Raw genomic sequence first — 24820 nt, 5'->3', positions numbered from 1 at the left:
GTGTGGGTGTGTGCTGCACAAAAATCACAATTGTGATACCAGCCAATGCCTCTACATAGCTCCATCCTTATTTCAGACATTGTGATATGTTGGTATATTTATATATGTATATATGTTTAACTGGTGATATATTGCGATGTTGGAAACCAGGTATCGCCCAGCTCTACCCAGGGGACATTTTGAGAATGGAAGAGATGGACAGGCAGGAAGTGTCAAATTTATTATAATAATTATTACATCTTTGAGTCCAGTTCTTGATACAAATATACACACGTTTTGGGAGGGCCTGCGATCGGAGGAAGAGGCCCCAGCACCCCCCAGAAGGCGTGTCCAAGGAGAAGGAGGGGCTCCGGACGAAACCTCAGTGGACCGCCTCTCTTCATATCTCAAGCCCACCCCATGAAAACACACAGAATCCCACATGAGCTGGGGGGAGGTCACTGGAAGGCCACAGCTGAGGGCGTGGTGGTGGTGGGGGGTGTCCACGGAGGAGATGGTTCTGCAAAGACAAAGACATGGGTTGGAGGCAAATCGGCAGGCCAATCCGTCCATCCATTTCACCGGTGTTCGTTCATGAGATGGTGCCAACCACTTTCAGCTTTCATTTGTGCACAAATTTGCATTTCGTCTTGGTGCAGGCACTTCGAAAGACATTGCTTTTTTTTGCATTTTGTTGTACAGTGGTACCTTGGTTCTCAAGCACCTTGGTACTCAAACAACTTGGAACCCAAATACTGCAAACCCAGAAGTAAGTGTTCCAGTTTGCGAACTTTTTATGGAAGCTGAACATGCTCCGTTTTGAGTGCCACACTTCTGTTTTGAGTGTTATACTGAGGTCTGTCTGTTTTTGCTATTTAATTTGTGTTCCTGTTTTTGTGGGGTTTTTTTTTTTTTTGCTTTTGTGACTGTGTGGAACCCAGTTCAGCTACTGACTGATTGATTGTGTGGCTGCTGTGCATTGTTTATTTTATGGCTCAATGCTCTCATTAGATAGTAAAATTCATGTTAAATTGCTGATTTAGGGGTTGTTTTTAAAAGTCTGGAACAGGTTAATCCATTTTGCATTACTTTCTATGGGAAAGCGTGCCTTGGTTTTGGAAAGCTTTGGTTTTGGAACGGACTTCTGGAACGGATTAAGTTCGAGAACCAAGGTACCACTGTACTTATTTAAAGAGGTTTGTGTGTGTGTGTTTGCAAACATCAAGCATGCCGTTGCCCCTGCCTCGCTTCTAAGTTGCCCCACTCTGAGGAGGGGAGAGACTGCCTTTGCTATTGGAGCGATACCCAACTCCTTCCAGGACCTTTTGGCCCCCTGTTCTCATCAGCACCAACTAGAATGGCCGATGCTGAAGGATTGTGCAAGCCGTATTGTCCAGAAATAGCTGGAAAGGGTGGGGTGCATGGTCCACATTCCTGGGCTCCACTCCCAAAGGTGGGCCGTGCAGAGGATGCTCTCCATGCAACAGCCACAGCTCAGAGTGAGGAAGAGCCAGGGCAAAGCACTGCGGGGCCCTTTTCCTCCTTAGCAGCCCCTCCCCCACCCCTTTCACCCCCAGGACCAGAATGGGAAGCCAGGAACCCTCAGCCATCCTCACCTGACACGCCAGACCCACAGGCTGCCCCCTCTGGCATCGGCCTCATAGGTGGACGTCAAAGACCCCGTCCTCCACCGCTTGCGTGTCCTCTTCCTGGATTTCTGAAAGGAGACACGAAGGAGGATGGGGGTTGAATTGAAAGGCACTTTCGCTGGGTTCCTTGAATTACACCCCCCAGCAATGAATGAAATTCATTATTTCAGTCACAGACCAGTTCCAGCCCACATACAATATCAAGGAAGTCATAAAACACAACAGGGATACATTTGAATTTGCCTTCGATTTAATATCACGCGATAGGCTTCGGGGAAAACTAAGCGCCTCAAACATAGACAGACATCTACTGTGTCTCATCCATGGTTTATATGAAAACACTCGGGTCCAGGTTAGGTGTGACCGACAGGGCCATTTATCCAAGGAAATCTAAACCTACCATTGGTGTTAAACAAGGCTGTGTCCTTGTGCCTACTTTATTCAATTTCTGTATTAACTCCTTAGTAGGAAACATAGAGAAAGAAAATGCCCACCCCCTTAAATTGGCTGGTACAGCCCTCCCAGTATAGACCTAAGAAAACTTCTAAGATCTCTTACTGTTTACTGTCCTGCCAAACAATTAACAATTAACGATAGCAAATCCAAAGTTATGGTGTTCTCTAAAAAAAGAATGAGACACAAATGGAGAATTGACAATCGAATACCTATTGAACAGGTATCATCTTTTAAATACCTGGGTATAACCTTCCAAGAAAAGGTCTCGGGGCATTATCAGGTTAAAAAAACTATTGAAAATGCCCAAAGATCTACCAAAGTTAATATAAGGTTTTTCTATGGAAAAGGGGGCCAATATATTCCAGCAGCCTCCCAGGTCTTTGCTGCAAAAATATTAACCCCCCAGCATTGTATACTCCATATATGGACCCACTTGACTGCTTTAGTTTGCAGAACTGGCTCTATGACAGGTGCCACGTAATACGCGTTCCGCATTTGCAAGGCTTTTAATGTGGCAGCAGCACCCACACACTGGAACTCCCTGCTGTTGTGGTTTGGCTGGATGCCGAGGAGCACTGGGAGGCGCCAGCTGGGGAACCCCCAGAGAAGGCTCAGAACCCGGGGAGTGGTGGTGGGACCATGATGAGTGGTCAGAGGGGGGAGGCTGGGGGGGGAGTCGGAAGCTGAAGAGGCAACAGGGGTTGGTGAGCAGGAAGAGAAGACTAGAAGCAGAGGCAGGAGAGGATGGCCGGGAGACGAGGCCGGCTGCTGAAGAATCTAGGGAGTCTCCCCCTCCTGCTGTGACCAGCTCCCCTCCCCACAGAACCTGCAGAGTGTGGTGGCCTGGGAATCCAATTCAGAGGCTGAACCGGAGGAATCCCAGCCTGCACAGGAGTCCCCACCTCCAGGGCCAGCTGAACTGAGTCAGGGCCTCAGATCTGAAGCGCCTGCACCTGTGCCGGATCCTCAGGAGCAGGCACCAGGTGATTCCACTCTAGCTCCAGAGGTGATTAAGGACACAGTACCTACAGGTGCGCCTCTCCCGGCCCTGCCAGAGGAAGGTGCGTCTCCCCCTGGGTCCAGTAACTCCCCAGCCTCTCCTGAACTGCAGAGGCTTAGGGCAGAGAAGCGGAGGGAACTGGTTTCTCCCAGGAGGAGTGCTCGCCTTAAGGCCAAGAGAGGCGGGTCTCCTGGGGGCTGGGACCACCCCTGGCCTCAGAGAAGATAAAGGCCAGTCAGCCCGGTCCCAGGTTGTGGGAGCAACGTCGTTGAATACCTGCTCCTGCCCGGACCCAGACCTGACCCTCCAGTGTTCCTGTCCCCGCCCGGCTTCCTGCTTCGGACCTCGCCCCGCTCCTTGTGAACTGTTTCCAGGCTAGTGACCCAGGACTGGACTTTGACTACACCAACGGTAACCTTCCCCCCGGGACCAGCACACAGAGGTATGAAGAGGGCAGAGCAATGAGAGACAAGACAGACTCCTTTGTCTTGTCTGCTGGCGGAGGAACTGGGGGAGGAGTCTTAGAGAAGCAGCAGGAAGGCAGGGACCTTCAGTCCTCACAACGGCCTCATTGGGGCAAGAGCTACTGGGAAGAGTCGCTGTGATCACTAGGCCTGCACCACTTCGGTTTCTTTGACTAAAGAGTTAACTTCACTGGCATCTTGTGAGCTATTGCTGACTTTCCCCTGTCTCCAGCCTTGACACCTGCCTATTGATATCCCCATAATCTTTTGGGCGCCAGCTATAAACACTTTTCTTTAGACAAGCCCATCCAGATATTTAGAAAACAGATGCAAGTTTTAATCCATTTTTAGTCTACTGTTGTTTTAACTTTCCAAAAGTCTCAAATTTTTAATTTTTCCTTTAGATAACTTAAGCAATTTTATTTTATGTAAACTGATTCAATGACTTAAAAATATATATATCAAGGGATATATATTCATCGGCTATGAATTCAGCACCTGCAGGAAGGGAAAGCCACCTTCCTCTTTTCCTTCTCCCCCTGGATCAACGCAGAGCAGCCACTGCCAAAGTAATCTCAAACTCCTGGCTTGCGAAGCAGGCAGAGGACGCCAGGGGGAGATGCTCCTCCACAATCCAGCCACTGCAAGGTGCTACAGGGAGAAGCAGCTGATGTTTTGCAGGGCGGAAGGCGGTGATGGCAAGAGGAACAATGACACACAGAGAGGGGCTTCACACTCAGATATTGCAAAGGGGCTTTTTAACCCAACTCATGAGATTGACATATTTCCTTTATTTTATTTCTCACAATTCACATGCTGCTCGATGGTAATAAAACCCCAGAAGTGGTTTACAAAAAATGTTTGCACTGCGGTTCCTCCCTGCCGCTGTCACTCCACCCGAAAAGTGCTGCATTTTGCCACATCACGCTGCTTCTATTTTCTACAGAAGTAGAAAATAGCAGCCCAGAGAACTGAAATCTCCCCTGCACTGCACCGCACCCCGACCCACAGGGACGTAGGAAGCAGCTGTTTTGTATTGTAGTCAGGTCCATCTATCTCAGTACTGTCTACACTGACAGGCAGCTCCAGGGTCTCAGGTGAGAGCCTTTTCCCAGCTCTGACTGGAGATGCTGCCACCGGGATCTTCCGTGCACAAAGTGAGCGCTTTGCTACTGAGCCACAAAGTCCCCCGAACCCAGCCCTGACCTACAAAAGAAAGTCTTCCTTCATTCAGCATGTAGCTAAACTATGGAACTCACTGCCACAGGAGGCAGTGATTACCACCAACATAAGACATAAGACACCTTTAAAAGAGGATTAGGCAAACTGATGGGAGGACAAGGCTCTCAATGACTACCGGCCATGACGGCTATGCCCTGTCTCCATGGGCGGAGGAAGCAATGCTTCTGAATACCAGTTGGAATAACAGAATCATAGAGTTGGAAGGGATCCCAAGGGTCATCCAGTCCAACCTTCTGCAATAGAGGTGTGATGGCCTGGGACTCGGAACCAGAGGAGACTCGGTCTGCACCAGATCTTTTGCCTCAGGCATCATCTGAACCAAGTCTGGGGCCTGATCCTGAAGAGGCCCAGTCTGCACAGGTTCCCCTGCAACAAACACCAGCTGGGCCGAGTCAGGGGCCTGAGCCTGCCCTGGCTCCAGATGCAGGGATTACCTCATTGCCTTCAGCTGGGCCATCACTTACAGCTGCTCCATTACCGGCTGGGTATGGGGAGATTGAGGTGGCCTCTGGGTCTAGTAACCCACCGACGTCTCCCGAGCTGCAGAGACTAAGGTCTGAGAGAAGGAGAGACCTGAGTACTCGCAGGAGGAATGCTAACCTTCGGGCGGAACAGAGAGGTGAGTCGCCGGGGGATCAGGACCGGCCGCTACCCCAACAAAGATAAAAGGCTGTCGGACCCCGTCCCAGGTTGTGAGAGCAACATTGCTGTATGCTAGATCCTGCCTGAGATCCTGCACCTCTCCTTGCCTGGTTTCCTGCCTTGACCCTGTCAGACTGACTCCCAGCGGAACCTGCGGATTCTGGACCAGTCCTGGACCGCATTTCACAGGTTACCCCCGGGCCCAGCACAAGAGGAATAAGAAACCACAGGAGGGAGTAGGGCTATTGTGCTGGAGTCCTGCTTATTGGTTTCCCGTTGGGGCACCTGGTTAGCATTTCTTGATAACAGGGTGCTGGACTCAGTGGGCCATTCGCTTGGTCCAGAAGGCTGCCCTTACGGTCTCATGATGATGGCCTCTTCCCAAAGTGAAAACACAGAGAGTGAGCAAGGGGTGGATGTGACCCAGGCAGGAAGCCTGTCTGAGAGTTATTGTCAGCCAGAAGTGAACATGGCAGGAAGCCAGGCTGGGCTGAACCGTTATCGGAGAGGGAAGTGGGTTTCCGGTCCAGGGCGAGGCTCAGCGGGTGGGGAAGGAAGGAGGGGCAAGTGGGCTTGCGAGAAAAAGAACGAGGGATGCAAAGACAAAGAGAAAAATAAGAGGATCTGGGGACAACAACAGATGCATGTTTCTGGGAGAGGAAGAAGGAAGGGCAAGCGGGTCCATCTAATGTGCTGACAATTGGAAACAAGCAGATAAAAGCTACAACCCCCTAAAAATTATTATTATTATTATTATTATTATTATTATTAATGCCCATCTGGCTGGGTTTCCCCAAACACTCTGGGCAGCTCCCAGCAGAATATTAAGAACACGATAAAACATCAAACATTAAAAACTTCCCTAAACAAGACTGCTTTCAAGTGTCTTCTAAAAGTCAGACAGTTGTTTATTTCCTTGTCATCAGATAGGAGGGCGTTCCACAGGGCGGGTGCCACTACCAAGAAGGCCCTCTGCCTGGTTCCCTGTAACCTCACTTCTCGCAGTGAGGGAACCACCAGAAGGCCCTCGGAGGTGGACTTCAGTGTCCAGGCTGAACAATGGGGGTGGAGACGCTGCTTCAGGTATACTGTCTAGCGAATGACTGCTCTGCATTTTAAGCTGCTGCCAGGCAGTGTGGAAACTATACTGAGCTACGTGGACCAGGTGTCTGACTTGGTCTTCTGCAATATCCCAAGCCCTTCTAGCTCAAAACAGTTGGCAGCCCACACTGGTCGGCAGCATCTCTCCGCCTCCATCTCAGACAAGCATCTTCCCCAGCCTGGCTTGGAGGTGACAGAGACTGAACCTGGCTTGGACCTTCTGAAAGCAAAGCAGTCCCTCTGCTGTCGAGCTAGAGCCTCTCTCTGTCTCTCCCCTGCGTCAGCCATGGCAGCCAAAGGAGCCTCCATGCTTCAAGAGAGTCTACCCCTGTGTGCCGGATGTTGGAGACAGGCCTCAGTTTTCTAAATGTATGAGCTTTCTCTGGACAAGACAGATCCTGCCCGATGCAATTTGCGCCATGGCACAGCAAGAGGGTCTCCAAAAAGGAGGGTGGAAGGGTAATGTTCATTCGTAGCTGCCGCCACCCCAACTGTGGAGGGGGGAGAGAGAGAAAGACTGTGCATAGGGGGCTCTCCCCTTAGGGACGCGGGTGGCTCTGTGGGTTAAACCACAGAGCTTAGGACTTGCCGATCGGAAGGTCGGTGGTTCGAATCCCCACGACAGGGTGAGCTCCCGTTGCTCGGTCCCTGCTCCTGCCAACCTAGCAGTTTGAAAGCACGTCAAAGTGCAAGTAGATAAATAGGCACCGCTCCGGCAGGAAGGTAAACGGCGTTTCCATGTGCTGCTCTGGTTCACCAGAAGCGGATTAGTCGTGCTGGCCACATGACCCGGAAGCTGTATGCCGGCCCCCTTGGCCAATAAAGCGAGATGAACACCGCAACCCCAGAGTCGGCCATGACTGGACCTAATGGTCAGGGGTCCCTTTACCTTTACCTAGGGGGCTCTCCATACCTGTATGCCGCAGAGATGCTGCCCGCCCGGGCCGGGGCAAGGAGAAGCTGAAGGAGCGGGCAGGTAGAGAGGCAGGGCCGTCCAGGCTGACGCTTTTGGTGCGTTTGCGGCACTCGACGGAGAGGAGGTCCCGGCACTGCTTGTGGCAGCTCACCCCGCAGGCTGAAAGGCACACAAGGGAAGCCAGAATGAGGCCACAGAACCCTCTTGCAGGGCAAAGATGGCAGCTGCCTCTCCTCCACAGACATCAATGGTCAGTGCTTGCAGCCCTGTCCAGATTACGGACATGCAAGGACTGGATTTCTGCAAAACAAGCTCTCCAGGTGGAGGCGAAGGGGAGTGGCCCATTCCCTTGGAGAAGGGGGCAGGGCCAAGGCAAAAAAGTGGGTGGGGCACCCCTTCTCTCCACCCCTTCTTCCATCCAGCAACACACACCTCTGGCTCTTCCTCTCATGCAAACACTACTTTACCTTCCTTCATTCCTCTCTGCCTTTCACTCATTTATGCCCAATTTTCACTCATTCCACTCATTCATCCAATTCCTCTGTCCCGCCTGGGGATGGTGACAGACCTGGGGAGGCGAAAGGCTGCTTGTGCCCCCCCCAAAAAAGGCCACTGGTTGCTAACCTGTCCTGCAAAGGTTCAGGTGACTAGAAAATATATTCTCAGGCAGGGAAGTTCTGGTTCCAATCCAGTGGAGAGCACTCTGTACATGCTCAGAGCAAGACCATTTTTTTCCTACCTGTCATCGAAAACAAGCTCTAGTGTTAAGCCCTGACTAAATTCGGCCCTGCTTCACAAAGGTCTAGGGAAACTCCCCACCCCAAGGATAGCCTTGAAATCTATTAGCCCCCCCCTTTCACCCATCTCTGAATCTCTCCTGCTGCAACTTACCCCGACATTTTAGTCCTTGCTTGTAGAGTCCAAGGATCTGGAGAGGGAGGGAGAAGAAAAAAATGTCCCATTCAGGTCACTTAAGGTTCAGGTGGCCCAAAAGAAACCACACACACAGTCCTCCAATTCATTCCTCCTCTCGCCTCTCAATTCCTTAGAAGATAGATTAAACTGACTGGCTGGCCCTAAAGAAAGGAAATTAGACCCAAAGTGGTTCCTAGGGACTTTGCTTACAGTGCAAATGGTATTGGTAAAGGAATGCCGCAAGTTTCAGACTACACAGGTCACTTGGGCAGCAGTACAAGAGGTCTGTGCAATTCAAAAGCTTGCTAACATGCACGCCTGGGGGGAAAGAGAGAGAAGAAAACCCTGGAAGGTAGATGAAGGGCAGCAGAGCCTTTTGAACCCCAAGACGCTTCTTCTTCAGCCCTCAAACTAAAATATGCAGCCCGTATTACAAATCTGCATCAAGATGATGATAAAATCCTATCTCAGAACCTCAGATGCCTCAGAACAAGGCAATCACAGTAGTAAAATGGCCACAACCTTTACAACGGGGAAGACTTAAAAACTGCCATGGCATGATAAGCGAATCCTGTTTCGCTTTGAGAGAGCCAGTGGTGTAGTGGTTAAAGTGTCTGCCAAAGACCTGAGAGAGATGAGGGTTCGAATCCCCACCTGGCCATGAGGTTCACTGGGTGATTTTGAGGTTGGTCCATGCCTCTCAGCCTAACCTCCCTTGCAGGGGGTTGTTGCTTGGGAGTGGGGGGTTAAATGAGGAAGGGGAGAAGCACGGGCACCACCTTGAGCTCTGTGGAGAATTCTTCAGCTGCGATTCCTGCACTCCAGGGGGGCTGGACTAGACAACCTTTGGGGGTCCCTTTCTCCTGCAGAATCCTATGGTTAGCTCACCAGGCCTTTGCAGTGGCGGCATGCCACGGGGCGCAGGAACGTGGTCTCGTGGAAGCTGTGGATGAAACCCATCTTGCCGTTGAGATCTGTGCTGGACTTCATGAAGTAGGAGATCATCTCTTCCCGACTGATGCAGCCGTCCCTGTGGGAAGAGAAGAAAGCGCATTTGATTGGGGCCAAGGCTCATCTGCAGGACCCAAACCCTAGACCAAGAGGCGTCTCTGTGCTGGGGGGGGGGTGATGTTGCAGGAATCTATGTATAGGTTGGGGGGGGGTTCCCCTCCAGCAGATATGCACATGCAGCCCACTACCAAAATCAGCACAATCACTTTTGTGATTTGTCCCCACAAAACACTTCATTACAGTTTCTTCCTATCTGATCAAAGGGCCCTTGCTGCACTATACCAAATGTAACAATTCACCGATAAATGTATCTATGTACTGGCTCACTGGGAAAACTTCATAAATTCATATAGACATGTGAGCTCAGCTACTCAGCAGCTCCTCTGCCTGAGTGATAATTCCTGGCTTCCTGATACCTGATGAAGACAAAAAGGTGTGATTAACTTGGCTGAGAAACAGGGAAATGTAAATATCTCTTTTGTTACACTTGATGGGTGTTTGGTGGAGGGCAAGGGGAACCATGGGGCCAGGGGCCAGGATGCTCAGATTACTGCCACCAGACCTCCCCTTTCATGATGTAACCACGATGTATTAGTGATGTAGTTTGGGGGTGGAGGTGTAACATGGGGATTAGCAGCTAATAAAAGTTTGGGGGCTCTTTTGTTCGGGGCTTCCATCTTGTTCCACCTTGTGGCAGGTGGGAATCCTGTTGCGACAGTCTTCAATAAAGACCAAGCCTACTGGCTCCTGTTTTGCTCTGGTATTCCTGGCTGGTGTCCTTGTTTTTTGTCCAAGGGAGCCCTCAGATTTCTCTGTTAACAGTGAGATGCTACAAGCCGGCCAGGCGGCCCACTTCCAACACACCTGATCCAGCAGACTCTTCTTACACAATTTATTTTATTTCATAAAACCTATAAACGCCTCGATTGGTTTTGTTACGGAAGGGGAGGCATGTCTTCTTCACCTTCTTCGCTACAATATATTTGCTCAATTACTCTAGGACTCCATCACCCCTCCCCTGTCCTCCATAATCCTTTCCTCCGGGCAATGCCAGGTGACAGACTATGCATACATGGACCATTGTCTTCCCATCACCGGCACTCAGGAAGCGCTTATCTGCGCATATCTCCAGCTCTGCATATTCCCCCCTCCCTCCTCCATATGTTAATCCGGTGTAACCCAACCTCTCCTTAATGTATTCATGATGTAATCTGTGTAACCCAACCTTTCCTTAATGTATTCATGATGTAACTGGGATGTATTTTGCACTGTATTCTGGGACATGGAGGGAGTTTCAAAAGTTCATGTCACCCCTTTCTCAGGGTTCAATCTCGTCTTGAACCTGTTGCGCAATAAACCTTGGATCTCCGCATTTTGCTCCTGTCCGGCTGAGCTCATTTTCTTCCGCAGGGACCCGCGGACACTTAGTCTGACGAGCTGGGTGGCAGTGTAGCCCCGCACCCAGATTTTAGCCGTAACAGTTTTAAACACCTCAAAATCAAGGGGTGCTCCTGGATTCCAAATTATTCACAAGAATCTCAAATGACTCCTGTTGCCAAGATTGTTGAGTCTGGTTCACTAGTGATAGCTATTCCAGGACGGGGACATCCTGGCTTCACTTGCCAGAGAGAGAGAAGGTGTAGGGCAGAACAAAAGGTGGGAGGGCCCTAGGCACTTTGCAGTCTAGACCCCCACCCACCCCCACATACAAATTAATGTTGAGGGGATGCAGCCTTCAACAGAATAGAGATCTCCACACCCTTAGATTAGGGCTCATCAACATTTCTGTTTGACCCATCGTTCCCCACCCCCGGGAAAACCTGTGCTTTAGTGCTAAATTGGAACAAAGGCGTTTTTCACGGATTGCTGTTTGTTCCGATTTAGCACTAAAGAGCAAGTTTTTCATGGGGAAAAGTGAGCCAAAGGCAAAAATGCTCGGGCCTTTGCTTGAAAAGTACTTTAGAAAGCAGGGTTAGAACTAGGAGGGAGGACCAAATTCCCCATTCCAGCCAGCGATTCACCTAGCAGCCCATAGACGCCAGTCACATTCTTTCAGCCTTGCCTACCTCGTAGGGTTGTTGTGAGGACAAAAGGGAAGGGTGGGAGAGACCCACGCACTTTGTTTCGAAAGGGAGGCCACTAAGGCAGCAAGCAGACAAATAAATGACCAAAGCGTTGCCCCGATTTATCTCAGCTCTGTCACCGCCAGACCACCCTTAAACTACAGTGGTACCTTGGGTTAAGAACTTAATTCGTTCTGGAGGTCCGTTCTTAACCTGAAACTGTTCTTAACCTGAGGTACCACTTTAGTTAATGGGGCCTTGCACTGCCATCACACGATTTCTGTTCTCACCCTGAAGCAAAGTTCTTAATCTGAGGTACTATTTCTGGGTTAGCGGAGTCTGTAACCTGAAGCGTCTGTAACCAAAAGTAACACTGTATTGCTTGTCTTAGCACAGGGAGTGGGGAGGGGAGTTATTTTCCCTCCCCAACCCTGAGAGCAGCCACAGATCAGACCCACACCCCAGCAAGGGGGTGCCCCTCTCTGTTTGGAAAATAAGCCCCAGCTGCACAAGGGGGTAGGGAGGGTTCTCAGGTGGGGAAGTAGGGGAGGGCCATGTCTTTAGGTGTCCCTGAGGACAAATATGGGGCAGCCTTTGAACACAATGTTTTGTGAAGAGGCAGCCACTATCCCTGCCACGCCTCGCCCCTCCCAGTTCCCACACACCGAGAGGCAGGGTGGAGGCAGCCCCGGAAACCACAGAGATTCACAGAGTGAGTGAGGAAAGGTCCCCCACGTCACCCGCTCCTCTGCACACACACACACACACACACAGAGAGAGAGAGAGAGTGTGTTTTGGGGTGGAGGTGGCTGTAGTGAAGCAGAGCAGGCAAGAGAGGCAGGTCACCAAATAAGGAGCGTTGTTGGTGTTTGGGGCCTGTAAGGAGGACTCTGGGGCTGTCATAGTTTTGAGTCGTTCAGTCCCAGAGGAAGCTCGCAGGGTGGGCTGAAAGCCAGGGTGTCTTGGTCCTCTCCCAAGGAAGGGAAGCAAACTCCAACTCTGCCAGAAGGAACATGCAATTCACCCCCCATGTCTCTCTTCACTCCCTGCCCCGCAACACACACACACAAAATTCAAGTGGTATCAAGATTCGTTTTGCAAAGTTGATTCTGATCACAAAGCAGAAAAGTGTGTGTGTGTGTGTGTGTGTGTGGAGAGAGAAAGAGAGAGAGGTGTAAGAACACACTTCAGGAAAAAACAGCTCAAGCTTTCAAGCAGCCCTCCTGCTTCTTCAAAACAATTTTGCAAGGATGAACTTCTGTGTTCATCCACGGCAGCAAAAACAAGAAAGAGGTTTGTGCAAAAGGCAAACAGGTTTATTTTGACAACCAGAGCTGAAGCGGGTTCCCAGTTCCTTATTTGCACTAAAGTTCAAGGCGCAACTTGGGTCAGAAAAGTTTTTTTTTTTGTTTTTTTTTAAGATAGCTAAAAGTTTATCTGCCCCTGAAACCTCAAAACCGGCTTCCTTCTATCCCTCTCTCTCTCTCCGTGACCGGGGGGGGGGGGACAATCTCCTGCAAGATCTACAGTCATTTTCTCCAATCAAAACTGTCACGTTTGCACAACTTGGAGAAAGGCATGACCCAAGCAGCAAAACCAAACCAGGAGTTCGAGATGTGCACCCCATAAGCAGCTTGGAGCCACCCCAATGATATACTGCACAGGGTTGGACTAAATGATCCTTGGTGTCCCTTTCAGCTGTATGAGTCTATGATACACGCACACCCCAAAGCAGGTCTGGGTCAGGTGCCTTTCACATAGGACACAAACCACAATAATTACGGCTACAAGCATATCTGATGGAGCAGACTGTGCTCCAACTGTGGTCCAACCGTCTGCCGCAGGCAACCTGTTAATCTTTAAAGGTGACACACAAGCCTCTTAACTTGGCTGCGTTCATCTCTTGCTCTCCTCAAAACTTCAAAGTGGCTCCTTCTCAAACTCCACAGGCAGGAAAGTGGCAGGACAAGGAAATAAAAGCACGACTTGAAATCACGGGAGAAACGGAAATGTGGGTGGATCATTGGAGGCCTGCATCCATTTTTGAAAACTATTGTTTCTCAAACTGAACTCAGGAACTCAAATGCCCAAGTTCTGAGTTTCAATGGTAATGCCATGGTTAAGCTTTTGTATTTTTGATGCAAGCCACTTTGGGCGCTTCTAAACGGAAACAAAAAGGTGGGGTGAATAATAATTAAGATTAACGTAATTTATTAATTAGTAATGCAGGTGGCACTGTGGGTTAAACCACAGAGCCTAGGACCTGAGGATCAGAAGGTCACGGCTTGAATCCCCACGACGGGGGTGAGCTCCCGTTGCTCGGTCCCTGCTCCTGCCAACCTAGCAGTTCGAAAGCACGTCAGAGTGCAAGTAGATAAATAGGCACCACTCCGGCGGGAAGGTAAACGGCGTTTCCGTGTGCTGCTCTGGTTCGCCAGAAGCGGCTTAGTCATGCTGGCCACATGACCCGGAAGCTGTACGCCGGCTCCCTCAGCCAATAAAGCGAGATGAGCGCCGCAACCCCAGAGTCGGCCACGACTGGACCTAATGGTCAGGGGTCCCTTTACCTTTACCTAACCTAGTAATTAATATATAAGAAACGAACAAACAGGGCAGGTAAGGATGACATTTGGGGCGGGATGGAAGTTGTTCGAGCCTCAGGCTGGTTTGAACCTCCCTGAGGGGCAACTCACTGATTTTCATCCAGGTCTCCAAATTTGCACAGGTACGGGAAGTTATTCCGGATGATCTTGAACTCTTCCTGGGAAATGTGCCCGTCTCCATCCACATCAAAGTTCCTGAAGACGGACTGAAAGGAAGATGGGGGTAAGTTGGAAGCAAGACATCACTGAAGTGTACCCAGTATAATCACCCACACTGCCCCCTGTAAATCCCTGGCTATGTTTCTGCCCCTCACCCCTCACCCTTGGATGAAAAGGGAGTCTAAGGAGTGCTAAAGGAGGAGAAGGAGTTTGCAGAGAAGCCACATGTATTATTTGCATCTGTCTTCACAATGGAAGAGGGCAAATCCCTGTGCCCAAAATTGAATTGAATTTTATTATTTCGGTCACAGACCAGTTCTAGCCCACATACAATATCAAGGAAGTCATCCCTGTGTATCATAGGGATACATTTGAATTTGCAATTAGGTATAACAGGGACAATACAGATACAGCAACAGTTAAAAACTATATAAATTAAAACTTAGTCACTAACATATAACCTAAAATTATCATTTAAAACCTTAATCATTATGATAGCACAGCTTGTTCCCTAAGCTTTATGTCCAAAATGATTTTCACAAGAAGGGAATGTGAAGAACCGAGGCAAATAACAATGGCATGAGACAAAGTTTGAGGCCTTGGGGACAAGATAAATAAAAATCACTGGTTCTGGGTAGCATCCCCACACGAGTCCTCAAAGAACTCAAATGTGAAATTGCTCAACTTTTAACAAAAAAAGTCACTTGTCCCTACGATGAGCCTCCAGACCTGAGGAGCCTCTAATGTATTATCTGGGACTCAGCAAACAAAACGTTTTAAGTGTGCTATAAAGTGCATTATACAAATGTGACCCTAGATGGCGATGGTGAGCTATGGCAAAATATCTTTTTTTCAAAACGTTTTTTTTAAAAAGCATTTTCACAATGTTTTTTTTTATGAGTGTCTAGATTCCTCCTGGATGTAACCACCACCAGGATCTTCCCTCCCTCTGCTACTCCCCACCCACCCCAAGTCTTACCTCAACCATCTTCTCAATGTGCTTCCGCACAATCGCCTGGTCCGGTTTGGGTTTGGGCACTGATGCCCACTCCTCAATGACCACGGGCTGGGGTGGGGGGGTGGAGGACGTGGGGCTGGAAGGCTGTGGGAGAAGGAGAAAGTGAAACTATTCATCCATTCAAAATATTTCTCTGCTTCCTTTTATTACCCCAAGATAGCTTACCGTACATACTTAAAAAAAAAACAACACCACCACCCTACAATATCCCATTCTCCAGAAATTTAGCCATTTAAAAAATAGCAGGTTCACAATCCAGAAACACACTTGTACAGAAGGAGTTTAAAAACAGGAGAGCAATGTCATTTGGAAAAAAAACAGCAGCAAGGAGATAAACCACGAAAACTCAGGAATGCAGCTCAGCACAAAAAGCAGGACAAAATAAAAAGAGCCCCGTGGTTGGATCAGGTCAGTGTCCGTCTAAGCCCAACATCCTGTTCTCATAGTGGCCAACCAGATGACTCTTCTGGGAAACCTACAAGCAGGATCTGAGCACAAGGGCCCTCTACTCTACTGGGGTTCCCAGCAGCTGGCATTCAGAAGCACTGCTGCCTCCCACTGTGGCAGCAAAAGAATAGCCATCAAGGCTAGTAGCTGCAGATAGCCTCCTCGTCATCCACAAATCTGCCCAATCCTCTTTTTAAACCATCCAAGTTGGTGGTCATCACAGCTTCCTGTGGCAGTGAGTTCCGCAGTTTAACTGTGTGCTCTGTGAAGAAGTGCTTTCTTCTTCTCTCTCTCTCCCAAACCTTCTAATATTCAGCTTCATTGGAAGCCCACAAGTTCTAGTATTACGTGACAGGGAGAAGTAACTTCTCTCTATCCACTTTCTCCCTGCCGTGCATGATTTTATAAACTTCTATCGTGCACACCTCTTACCTGCCTTTTCACTAAACTAAAATCTGCAGGGGCCATATGTGCTGCATTAAGAGGCAGCTGGCGCTGGGGTGGAGCGCAGAAGGGACACGAGTCCCCCATGTTTGCCTTCATTATAGTTCGTCCAAGGAGTTCAGAGAGAGAGAGACATGCTTTTATCCTCATTACACATCTGGATGAAGGTGAGATGGAGAGATGGAGGATGCTCATCCAACCACCCTCAGCCCACTTCAAGGAGTAGCCCTTGAACCTGGGTTCCCCACACCCTTCAGGAACCGCGCCACCCTGGCTCCCCTGATGGCCACCCAGCTCCTTGGGTCCTAGTGCTCTGGCCAAGCGACCCCCCCCCTTTGGGCAGCCCCCTGACCACCCCTTCTAGGCAGCACCCCTGGGGCTGCCCCAACACCAGCCGGTGGGAGGGAGGGACACAGCAATCTGTTTCTGGCCTGTGACAATTTCTCACATGCTCATTCATAACTCCCCTTCTTTTCCGCTTCTGCAGCATTCCGCGATTTTTAGGGCACAAACTTTTGTACTAGCGCCATTTTTTCACAAAATACACAGGTTTTTTTGCATTTCTCCCCCGAAATATTAACCGTCTCCTGAAAGACCATAATTTGGATGAACTATAATATGCAGTTGATTAAGATTTTTAAAGGATCCACGGAGAGGAGGAGGGAAGTCCTAGGATTTGGAAAAATCTTGTTTCATTTCAAAATTTAACTGTGTTAATCATGTGATTTATTTTGTAAAACAATAAAAAATATTCCCAAAAAAAGAAAAGAAAAATATTTCTCCTGCGTTTTACCCTAAAATGCAGCACTTTGCATCTTCTGAGCAAGAGCTATATTGCTCAATTTGGAGAAGTGCGGAAAAGCAAAGGGATAAACGGGTTCAAATCTGCATGTCAATCCACAGGAAGTGCAAAGCCAGGTTTGCTTTGCTTAAAAGTGCAGATGGGACAATTTTTTTCAACAGCTGTCGGTGGGAGTGGGGGGAGGTGGGGGCAGAAGGAGAAGCAGCAGCAGAGCTCGATCGCAAACATACAGTTGTATCCGGTGGCTTCTGTTCCCTGACCACAGGAAACGGATCCCCAAGGGAGGAAGCCTGGGATAGGCTGGGAAGGATGGTTAAATTCAGGCCCCAACACCATCCCGGCATTAATGCACACACATATACACGTACACAAACACACACACAATATACCCCAGGAGGCAGTGGTGGCCACCATAGAACTGCAGAGTTGGAAGGGACCACAAGAACCCATCTAGTCCAACCCCCTGCAATGCAGGAATATTTTACCCAACGTGGGGCTCGAACTCACAGCCCTGAGCTTAAGAGTCTCATGCTCTACCAACTGAGCTATCCCAGTTGCACTTGGGTGGCTTTAAAAACAGGATTAGATAAATTCATGGAAAGAGGTCTTGATAGCTACTAGCCATGACGGCTCTGCTTTGCCTTCATAGTTGGAGGCAGTGATGCCTCTGAATACCAGTTGCTGGAAAGGGCAGGAGGGGAGAGGGCTCTTGTGCCCAAGTCCTGCTATGCCAGTGGGCATCTGGCTGGCTGCTGGGAGAACAGGCTGCTGGACTACGTGGGCCACTGGCCTCATCCAGCAGCACTCTTCTGATGTCCTGATGCTCTTACACTGCTCAGAACTGATCCTTATGGCCACTGAGTGTCCGAGTGTGTGTGTGTGGCATAAAGGTAAAGGGTCCCCTGACCATTAGATCCAGTCATGGCCGACTCTGGGGTTGCGGCGCTCATCTTGCTTTATTGGCTGAGGGAGCCGGCGTACAGCTTCTGGGTCATGTGGCCAGCATGACTAAGCCGCTTCTGATGAACCAGAGCAGTGCACAGAAACGCCGTTTACCTTCCCGCTGGAGCAGTACCTATTTATCTACTTGCACTTATCTACTTGCACTTTGACATGCTTTCGAACGGCTAGGTTGGCAGGAGCAGGGACCAAGCAACAGGAGCTCACCCCATCACGGGGATTCGAACTGCCGACCTTCTGATCGGCAAGTCCTAAGCTCTGTGGTTTAACCCACAGCGCCACCCGCGTCCCTGTGTGTGTGGCATATCTGTGACTAAAAAGCTACCCAGGATGAGCGCCAACAATCTGAACATTATAAAGAGGGTAGAGGAATTCCTTCTGGGTTGCTATTGAGAAAGTGATGGATGGTTGATGAAGGACCCTGTGAGAGAGGCAGGGAAGGGAACATCTTCTAGGGCGGAAGGCTGGGAGAAGAAAGGGAAGCTGCTAGGTGAGAGCTGGGGGAGTCCACCCCTTTTTGCGTGAGACAAGAGTTAAGATTGACCTGAAAACACCAAGGTTAGATGATCCTCAAGGCTCCTTCCAACTCTACAATTCTATGGTTCTATGACTTTGCATTTTCTTTTCTCTTTTTTTCTCATTTAGATCAGTTTGGTTTTTTTATCATACTGTATTATGACAAAGCTTCAGTTTAAAAAAAAAATATTATGGAAAAATGAGAGGGTAGAAGAATTCCTTTTGGGGTGGGTGGGGGGCAGAAAGGACAAAGTGGAAACCCAGGTTTTGAACCATGGCTCAATGACCCCAAGCTTGCTTTCCAGGTCAGGCTGACACCTCTGAGCATGTGCAGAGTCTGGCAACAGCCCTTGAGCCCCCAACCCCTCCCCACCCCAGAAGCAATCCTTTGCAAGACATTACCTGCCAGAGAAAGGAGGGCACAGAGAGGATAGGGAAGTCGCAAAAGCTTTACCTGAACAGTGGCTGATCAGAGTTGGGCTTTGGGGAGAAATAATTCTAACAAGGCTGGAATGTTCAGCCGAGGTCTCTTAAGGGAAATTAAAGAGCAGGAATCTAGGGCAAAGTTAATTCTCTGGATGTGCTTAACATGCACAGGGTTTTGGTTTTTTAGGGGGCTGGATATGCAAATAGCAGCCTTGGGATCGAGGAGTTTAACTCTCTGAAGGTGCTTGTTGCATCTCAAGGGAAGATTCCCTGGGAGCTGCTGCAGCATCAGTTGGAAATGCAAAGGCAAGCTTTGGAGAGGCAGCTCTTGGCGGGGAGAGAACATGGTACCCACCTATCCCCGCAGGAGGGCTGCTCAGGTTTTCTTTTACTTTTAAGCCTAGTTGGGCCCTCCTAGAGTTTGGAAGGTGACTCCCTCCACCCCTTCCCTGACCTTAGCAGGTAAAGAAGATGTTTTCCAGATGTTATGGACTACAACTCCCATCAAGCCTCCAGACAGTGTGTTGTCGGGGGGGCTGGTGGGACTTGTAGTCCAAAACATCTGGAAAGCTGCAGGTTGGGGAACACTGGAAGTTTGATTGACAGCTGCCCAGCAGAGAACCCTCCTCTCTTGGGCTGCCTTTCAGATGCCAATAATAAACAAGTGCCTTGTTGGTTGCAGGAGATAGGAGAGCTGATGTGGGAGGTCACCCCCTAGAAGTGCTTAGTAATAATAATAATAATAATAATAATAATAATAATAATAATAATAATAATAATAATAATTTATTATTTATACCCTGCCCATCTGGCTGGGTCTCCCCAGACACTCTGGGCAGCTCCCAACCGAATATTAAAAACATGTTACAGCATTAAACATTAAAAACGTCCCTAAACAGGGCTGCCTTCAGATGTCTTCTAAAAGTAAGAGAGTAGCTTATTTCCTTGACATCTGATGGGAGGGCGTTCCACAGGGCGGGCGCCACTACCAAGAGGGCCCTCTGCCTGCTTAGGCCTTTTGTCTCCTCTTGCCTCTTTGTACGTAAAGTATTGCAAAAAAGTGCCCTGACTCTCCAGGTAAAAGGTAAAGGTAAAGGGACCCTGGACCGTTAAGTCCAGTCGCAAACGACTCTGGGGTTGCGGCACTCATCTTGCTTTACTGGCCGAGGGAGCCGGCGTACAGCTTCCGGGTCATGTGGCCAGCATGACTAAGCCGCTTCTGGCAAACCAGAGCAGAAACACCGTTTACCTTCCCGCCGGAGTGGTACCTATTTATCTACTTACACTTTGACATGCTTTCGAACTGCTAGGTTGGCAGGAGCAGGGACCGAGCAATGGGAGCTCACCCCTTCGTGGGGATTCGAACCGCCGACCTTCTGATCAGCAAGTCCTAGGCTCTGTGGTTTAACCCATAGCACCACCCGCGTCCCTGACTCTCCAGGTGCCCCTCCTCAAAAAGAAAGCAGAACCCAACAAGCAGAACGGACCCTGGACCTTCTTGCTGTACAGCAGGGGCTTTGTTAGAAGTTGGACCTGGAGTTCTTGCAGCGAACCCCAGATCTCCTCACCCACCCACTCTTTTCAGAACTTCAAAAACTATTATTTGCTCATAGGAGACTGCAAAGCACAGTGTGGATGTGATGCCACCCACCCTGTTCATTTCTCAGTGGGTAGAGCATGTTAATCTCAGGGTCGTAGGTTCAAGCCCCAAGTGGAGCAAAAGATCCCTGCATTGCAGGGAGTGGGACTAGATGACCCTCATGGCCCCTTCCAACTCTACAAATCTATCATTCTATATAAATTAAACATAGGCACACTTGTTACTGAGAGGGGATTCGATAGCAGGCTTCAAATATCTGAAGAGCTGTCACTGGGAAGACAGAGCAAGCTTGTTTTCTGCTGCTCCAGAGGGAAAGACCCCAACCAACGGATTCAAATAACAAGAAAAGAAATTCCAACTGAATATCAGGAATAGTTTTCGGAGGGCAAGAGCTGTTTGACAGTGGAACGGACAACCTGGGAAGGGGGTGGACTCTCCTTCACTGGCAGTTTTTAAGCAGCAGTCAGATGGGCATCTGTTAAGGCCTCTTTAGCTGTGATTCCTGCATCGCAGAGGGTTGGGCTAGTCAGAGGTCAGCAAACCTTTTCAGCAGGGGGCCAGTCCACTGTCCCTCAGACCTTGTGGGGGGCCGGACTATTTTTTTCGGGGGGGGGAGAATGAATTCCTATGCCCCACAAATAACCCAGAGATGCATTTTAAGTAGAAGGACACATTCTACTCATGTAAAAACACACTGATTCCCGGATTGAGAAGGCGATTGGGCTGGATTCGGCCCCCGGGCCTTAGTTTGCCTATCCATGGACTAAATGACTCTCGTGGTCCCGTCCAACTCTGCGATTCTATGATCCTGTGCCTTTAAGTGCTTTGTAACTCTCTCGCTGCCCCTGTCGCAGCAGTTTCTGCTCTTCTCCCTTCCTCTCTCCAGATGTCAAATCCATCTGCAATGCTCATGTCATGCTCGGCTCCCAAGGAGGCCAGAGGGGGTCACTCAGGGTCACGCTGCCTTGTCCTGAGCCATCGACCAATGACCTGCCCAGCCCAGCAATGACTCCCCTGCTCTTCCTCTTTTTCCGAACAGTCTTTATTTATGCATTCTCAGTAGTAAATACAGACTGATGGTCTAATTCAAAACAGCTCCCTCTTCCCCTCTGCCTGCTCCCCCATTCATTCCATATATACAGTGGGGTACGCATACCCCTAAACATTTTGTGAATCTAAGTTTGACCTCATTGAGGGGCAGTATTTCAATATGAGTGTGAAATTGAGAGTACAGTGGTACCTCGGGTTACATACGCTTCAGGTTACAGACTCCGCTAACCCAGAAATAGTGCTTCAGGTTAAGAACTTTGCTTCAGGATGAGAACAGAAATCGTGCTCCGGCGGCGCGGCGGCAGCGGGAGGCCCCATTAGCTAAAGTGGTGTTTCAGGTTAAGAACTGTTTCCGGTTATGAATGGACCTCCAGAACGAATTAAGTACTTAACCTGAGATACCACTGTACCTCTAAACATTTTTGAAGAAAAAGAGCACTAAGCGCATGCATATGTGTGTGTATATATATATATATATATATATGCTTTCGTAGATTTTCACGGGTACAGGAATGCAGGTTTTGGTGTCCTCGGGTGTCTTCCCGTGTAAAAGTTGGGGTGTCAGCACCAGCCTGAAGATGACGAGTGAGACCTCGTCGAAACGTCGCCTAGACACCCCAACTTTTACACGGGAAGACACCCGAGGACACCAAAACCTGCATATATATATATATACATACACACACACACACACACACCACAATGGTCTGTTGCTCTGATCAGCTGGGCTTCTGAGTCTAAGGAGGCTCTACCCAAGAATTTCTTCCCTGATCCTGAAATTGAGATCCTGGGGATTGAACCTGCGGCCACCTGAATACAATGGCAGGGGCTCCGCCATGGAGATATGAGGCCAAGGCCACCAGTGGCAGGCGAGGGCTCAGACCCAAAACAGGCTTTCACATGTTCTTGCCTGGGCACGAGCCACCCCCCCCCTCTCTCTCACACACACACACACACACATGTCCCTGACTGATTGATTGATTGATTGATTGCATTTATATACCACACCCTTTTCTCCAGACAGCTGAAGGTAGCAGCATACATGGTTCTCCCCCACTCCTCATTTAATCCCCCATACAACAACCCTGTGAGGTGGGGTTAGGCCAAGATGCAAGGACTACCCCCCCCCCAAGTCACCCAGTGAACCTCGTGGCCAAGTGGGGGATTTGAACCCTGGTCTCCCAGGTCCTGGTCTGACACTCTAACCACTGCTCTGTACTGTCTCTCAGCTGGCAGTTACAAGGTGGCAAGGGGATGAGGAAAACACACACGCACACACTCCTCTTCCGCTGCCATTTCCCACACACACTAGGGCTGCTTTGATTCAGGCCCCGTCTCATCCTGCCAGTATCATCAGGGGCTTACCGTGGATTTGTTCCGGGGCTCCCGCTGCAGAGAGAGCTGGTAGATCTCCTCTTCTGTCTGGTACTGATCCAGGGAGACCTGAGACACACACAAAGCAGAGTCAGAGCTTGAGACTTGCTGTTTCCAATAGAAAATGTTCTGCTTGCCGGCTGACCTCAGTTCAGTCCACAACTAGCCTTGAAAGTGCCACAACACTTTCTGCTTCTCCCTTTCCTGCTAGATCTGTTGCAATCTTTCTCCAAAAACATCTAACTGCAAGGATGGGATTCCCCACTGCTCAATGGAGGGCCCCCCTCACTAAATGGGTATTTAAGTCCAGGGTGCTTCAGGGGCCACCTGAACCCTTCTATCCCAGCTCAGTCACTGAGATCATCTGCAGGAGCATCATTGATCGTTCCCTGAGTTGGTGATACTCATCAGACAATAACAAGAAAAAGAGCCTTTTGTACCACCAGCCCAGACCAGTGGAACTCCTTGCCACTGGAGATTCAGCAGGTTCCTTCTGTTTCAACCTTTTAAATGTCAGCAGAAAACTTTTTGGGGCTTTTCTGGCCAGGTCCATGCAGGTAATTACTGTAAGAACATATTCTCCCACAATGGCTAACTGAAGTCTCTCTTTAACTTTCCTACGGTTTTATTGTATGGTGTTCTAGCCCAACCCCCTGCAATGCAGGAATCTTTCACTCAACGTGGGACTCGAACCCGTGACTCTAAGAGTCTCATGCTCTACTGACTGAGCCAAAATAAATAAATAAATAAACTTTGTCGAGGAAGTTTTGTAGGCCCCCATACTGTTGCCTCAAATGCAACTGGGCTGCGTTGCAAAGGGAGACCCAGAGGCCACCGCAAGCAATTTGCATCCCGCCAAATTTGTGGGATATAACATCACAAAAGCAATCAAATACAACATTTCCTGTTTGCCCAGAGTGGACACACAGGATAATGTTGCTCCAGCCAGGTGGACTTCCTGTCACACCTGGTCTGGAGCATCCTCCCCCTGTGTGACCGGATAGATAGCTGGGCATGACCATGGCCTGGGAGACCCCATAAAAGGGCTGGTCACGCAGCCATCTTCCCTTCTCTCCTGATGCTCTCACTTTCTTGACTACCTTCCTTTGCTGTGTGCTTGTTTCTCAGCCAGCAGCACATGGGCTCATTCCTCACAAAAGGATGAATCCACACCTTTCTCTGTAACTGTAACTAAAAGCTAAAGCCTGCCTTCAGGATCATTCTGTAAGCCAGGCTTCCTCAACCTTGGCCCTCCAGATGTTTTGAGACTACAATTCCCATCAACCCTGACCACTGGCCCTGCTAGCTAGAGATCATGGGAGTTGTAGGCCAAAAACATCTGGAGGGCTGAGGTTGAGGAAGCCTGATGTAAGTAAACCTTCCTTTTAAAGAAGACTGTTGTGTCGTTATTGTTTTTAAGAGGGAACTAAAGGGGATTTAGGGATGCGGGTGGCGCTGTGGGTTAAACCACAGAGCCTAGGGCTTGCCAATCAGAATGTCGGCGGTTCGAATCCCTGCGACGGGGTGAGCTCCCGTTGCTCGGTCCCTGCTCCTGCCAACCTAGCAGTTTGAAAGCATGTCAGAGTGCAAGTAGATAAATAGGTACCGCTCTGGTGGGAAGGTAAACGGTGTTTCCATGCGCTGCTCTGGTTCGCCAGAAGCGGCTTAGTCATGCTGGCCACATGACCTGGAAGCTGTATGCCGGCTCCCTCGGCCAATAAAGCAAGATGAGCGCCGCAACCCCAGAATCAGCCACGACTGGACCTAACAGTCAGGGGTCCCTTTACCTTTACCTTAAAGGGGATTTACCAGGAACAATCCAATCTGGACAAGCCACACTAGATTGCTTAACTCAAGAGATTCAAATGAAACTACTAGCTAGCTTCCTGCTATGTACAAGAGAATGTGCCCTGCTACTAGCTCACTAGCATGAGTGAGGAAGGATAATATTTAATCAATATATCCTCTCCTACGATCCTCAAC

At 49.4% G+C, this 24820-nt stretch overlaps 1 protein-coding gene across 1 annotated transcript in view; it reads right to left on the bottom strand.

Moving 5' to 3' along the window:
- Positions 1-201: 201 nt before the first annotated feature.
- Positions 202-24820, bottom strand: part of RASGRP2 (RAS guanyl releasing protein 2) — a 40049-nt gene continuing 15430 nt past the window's right edge. Inside the window, exons 8-15 of the mRNA XM_081892155.1 lie at positions 22829-22999; positions 15180-15302; positions 14132-14247; positions 9253-9394; positions 8341-8377; positions 7447-7608; positions 1596-1696; positions 202-499 (exon numbers count right to left, since the gene is read on the bottom strand). Of these exons, the coding sequence (XP_081748281.1) occupies positions 1638-1696; positions 7447-7608; positions 8341-8377; positions 9253-9394; positions 14132-14247; positions 15180-15302; positions 22829-22999 (810 nt within the window). The 3' untranslated portion in view covers positions 202-499; positions 1596-1637. The remainder of the gene's footprint in view (positions 500-1595; positions 1697-7446; positions 7609-8340; positions 8378-9252; positions 9395-14131; positions 14248-15179; positions 15303-22828; positions 23000-24820) is intronic.

The sequence above is a fragment of the Podarcis melisellensis genome, assembly GCF_964234715.1.
Source record: "Podarcis melisellensis genome assembly, chromosome: 16".
NCBI lineage: Eukaryota > Metazoa > Chordata > Lepidosauria > Squamata > Lacertidae > Podarcis > Podarcis melisellensis.
Note: the sequence above shows the minus strand (reverse complement) of the source record. Positions and strands in the feature narration are given on the sequence as shown.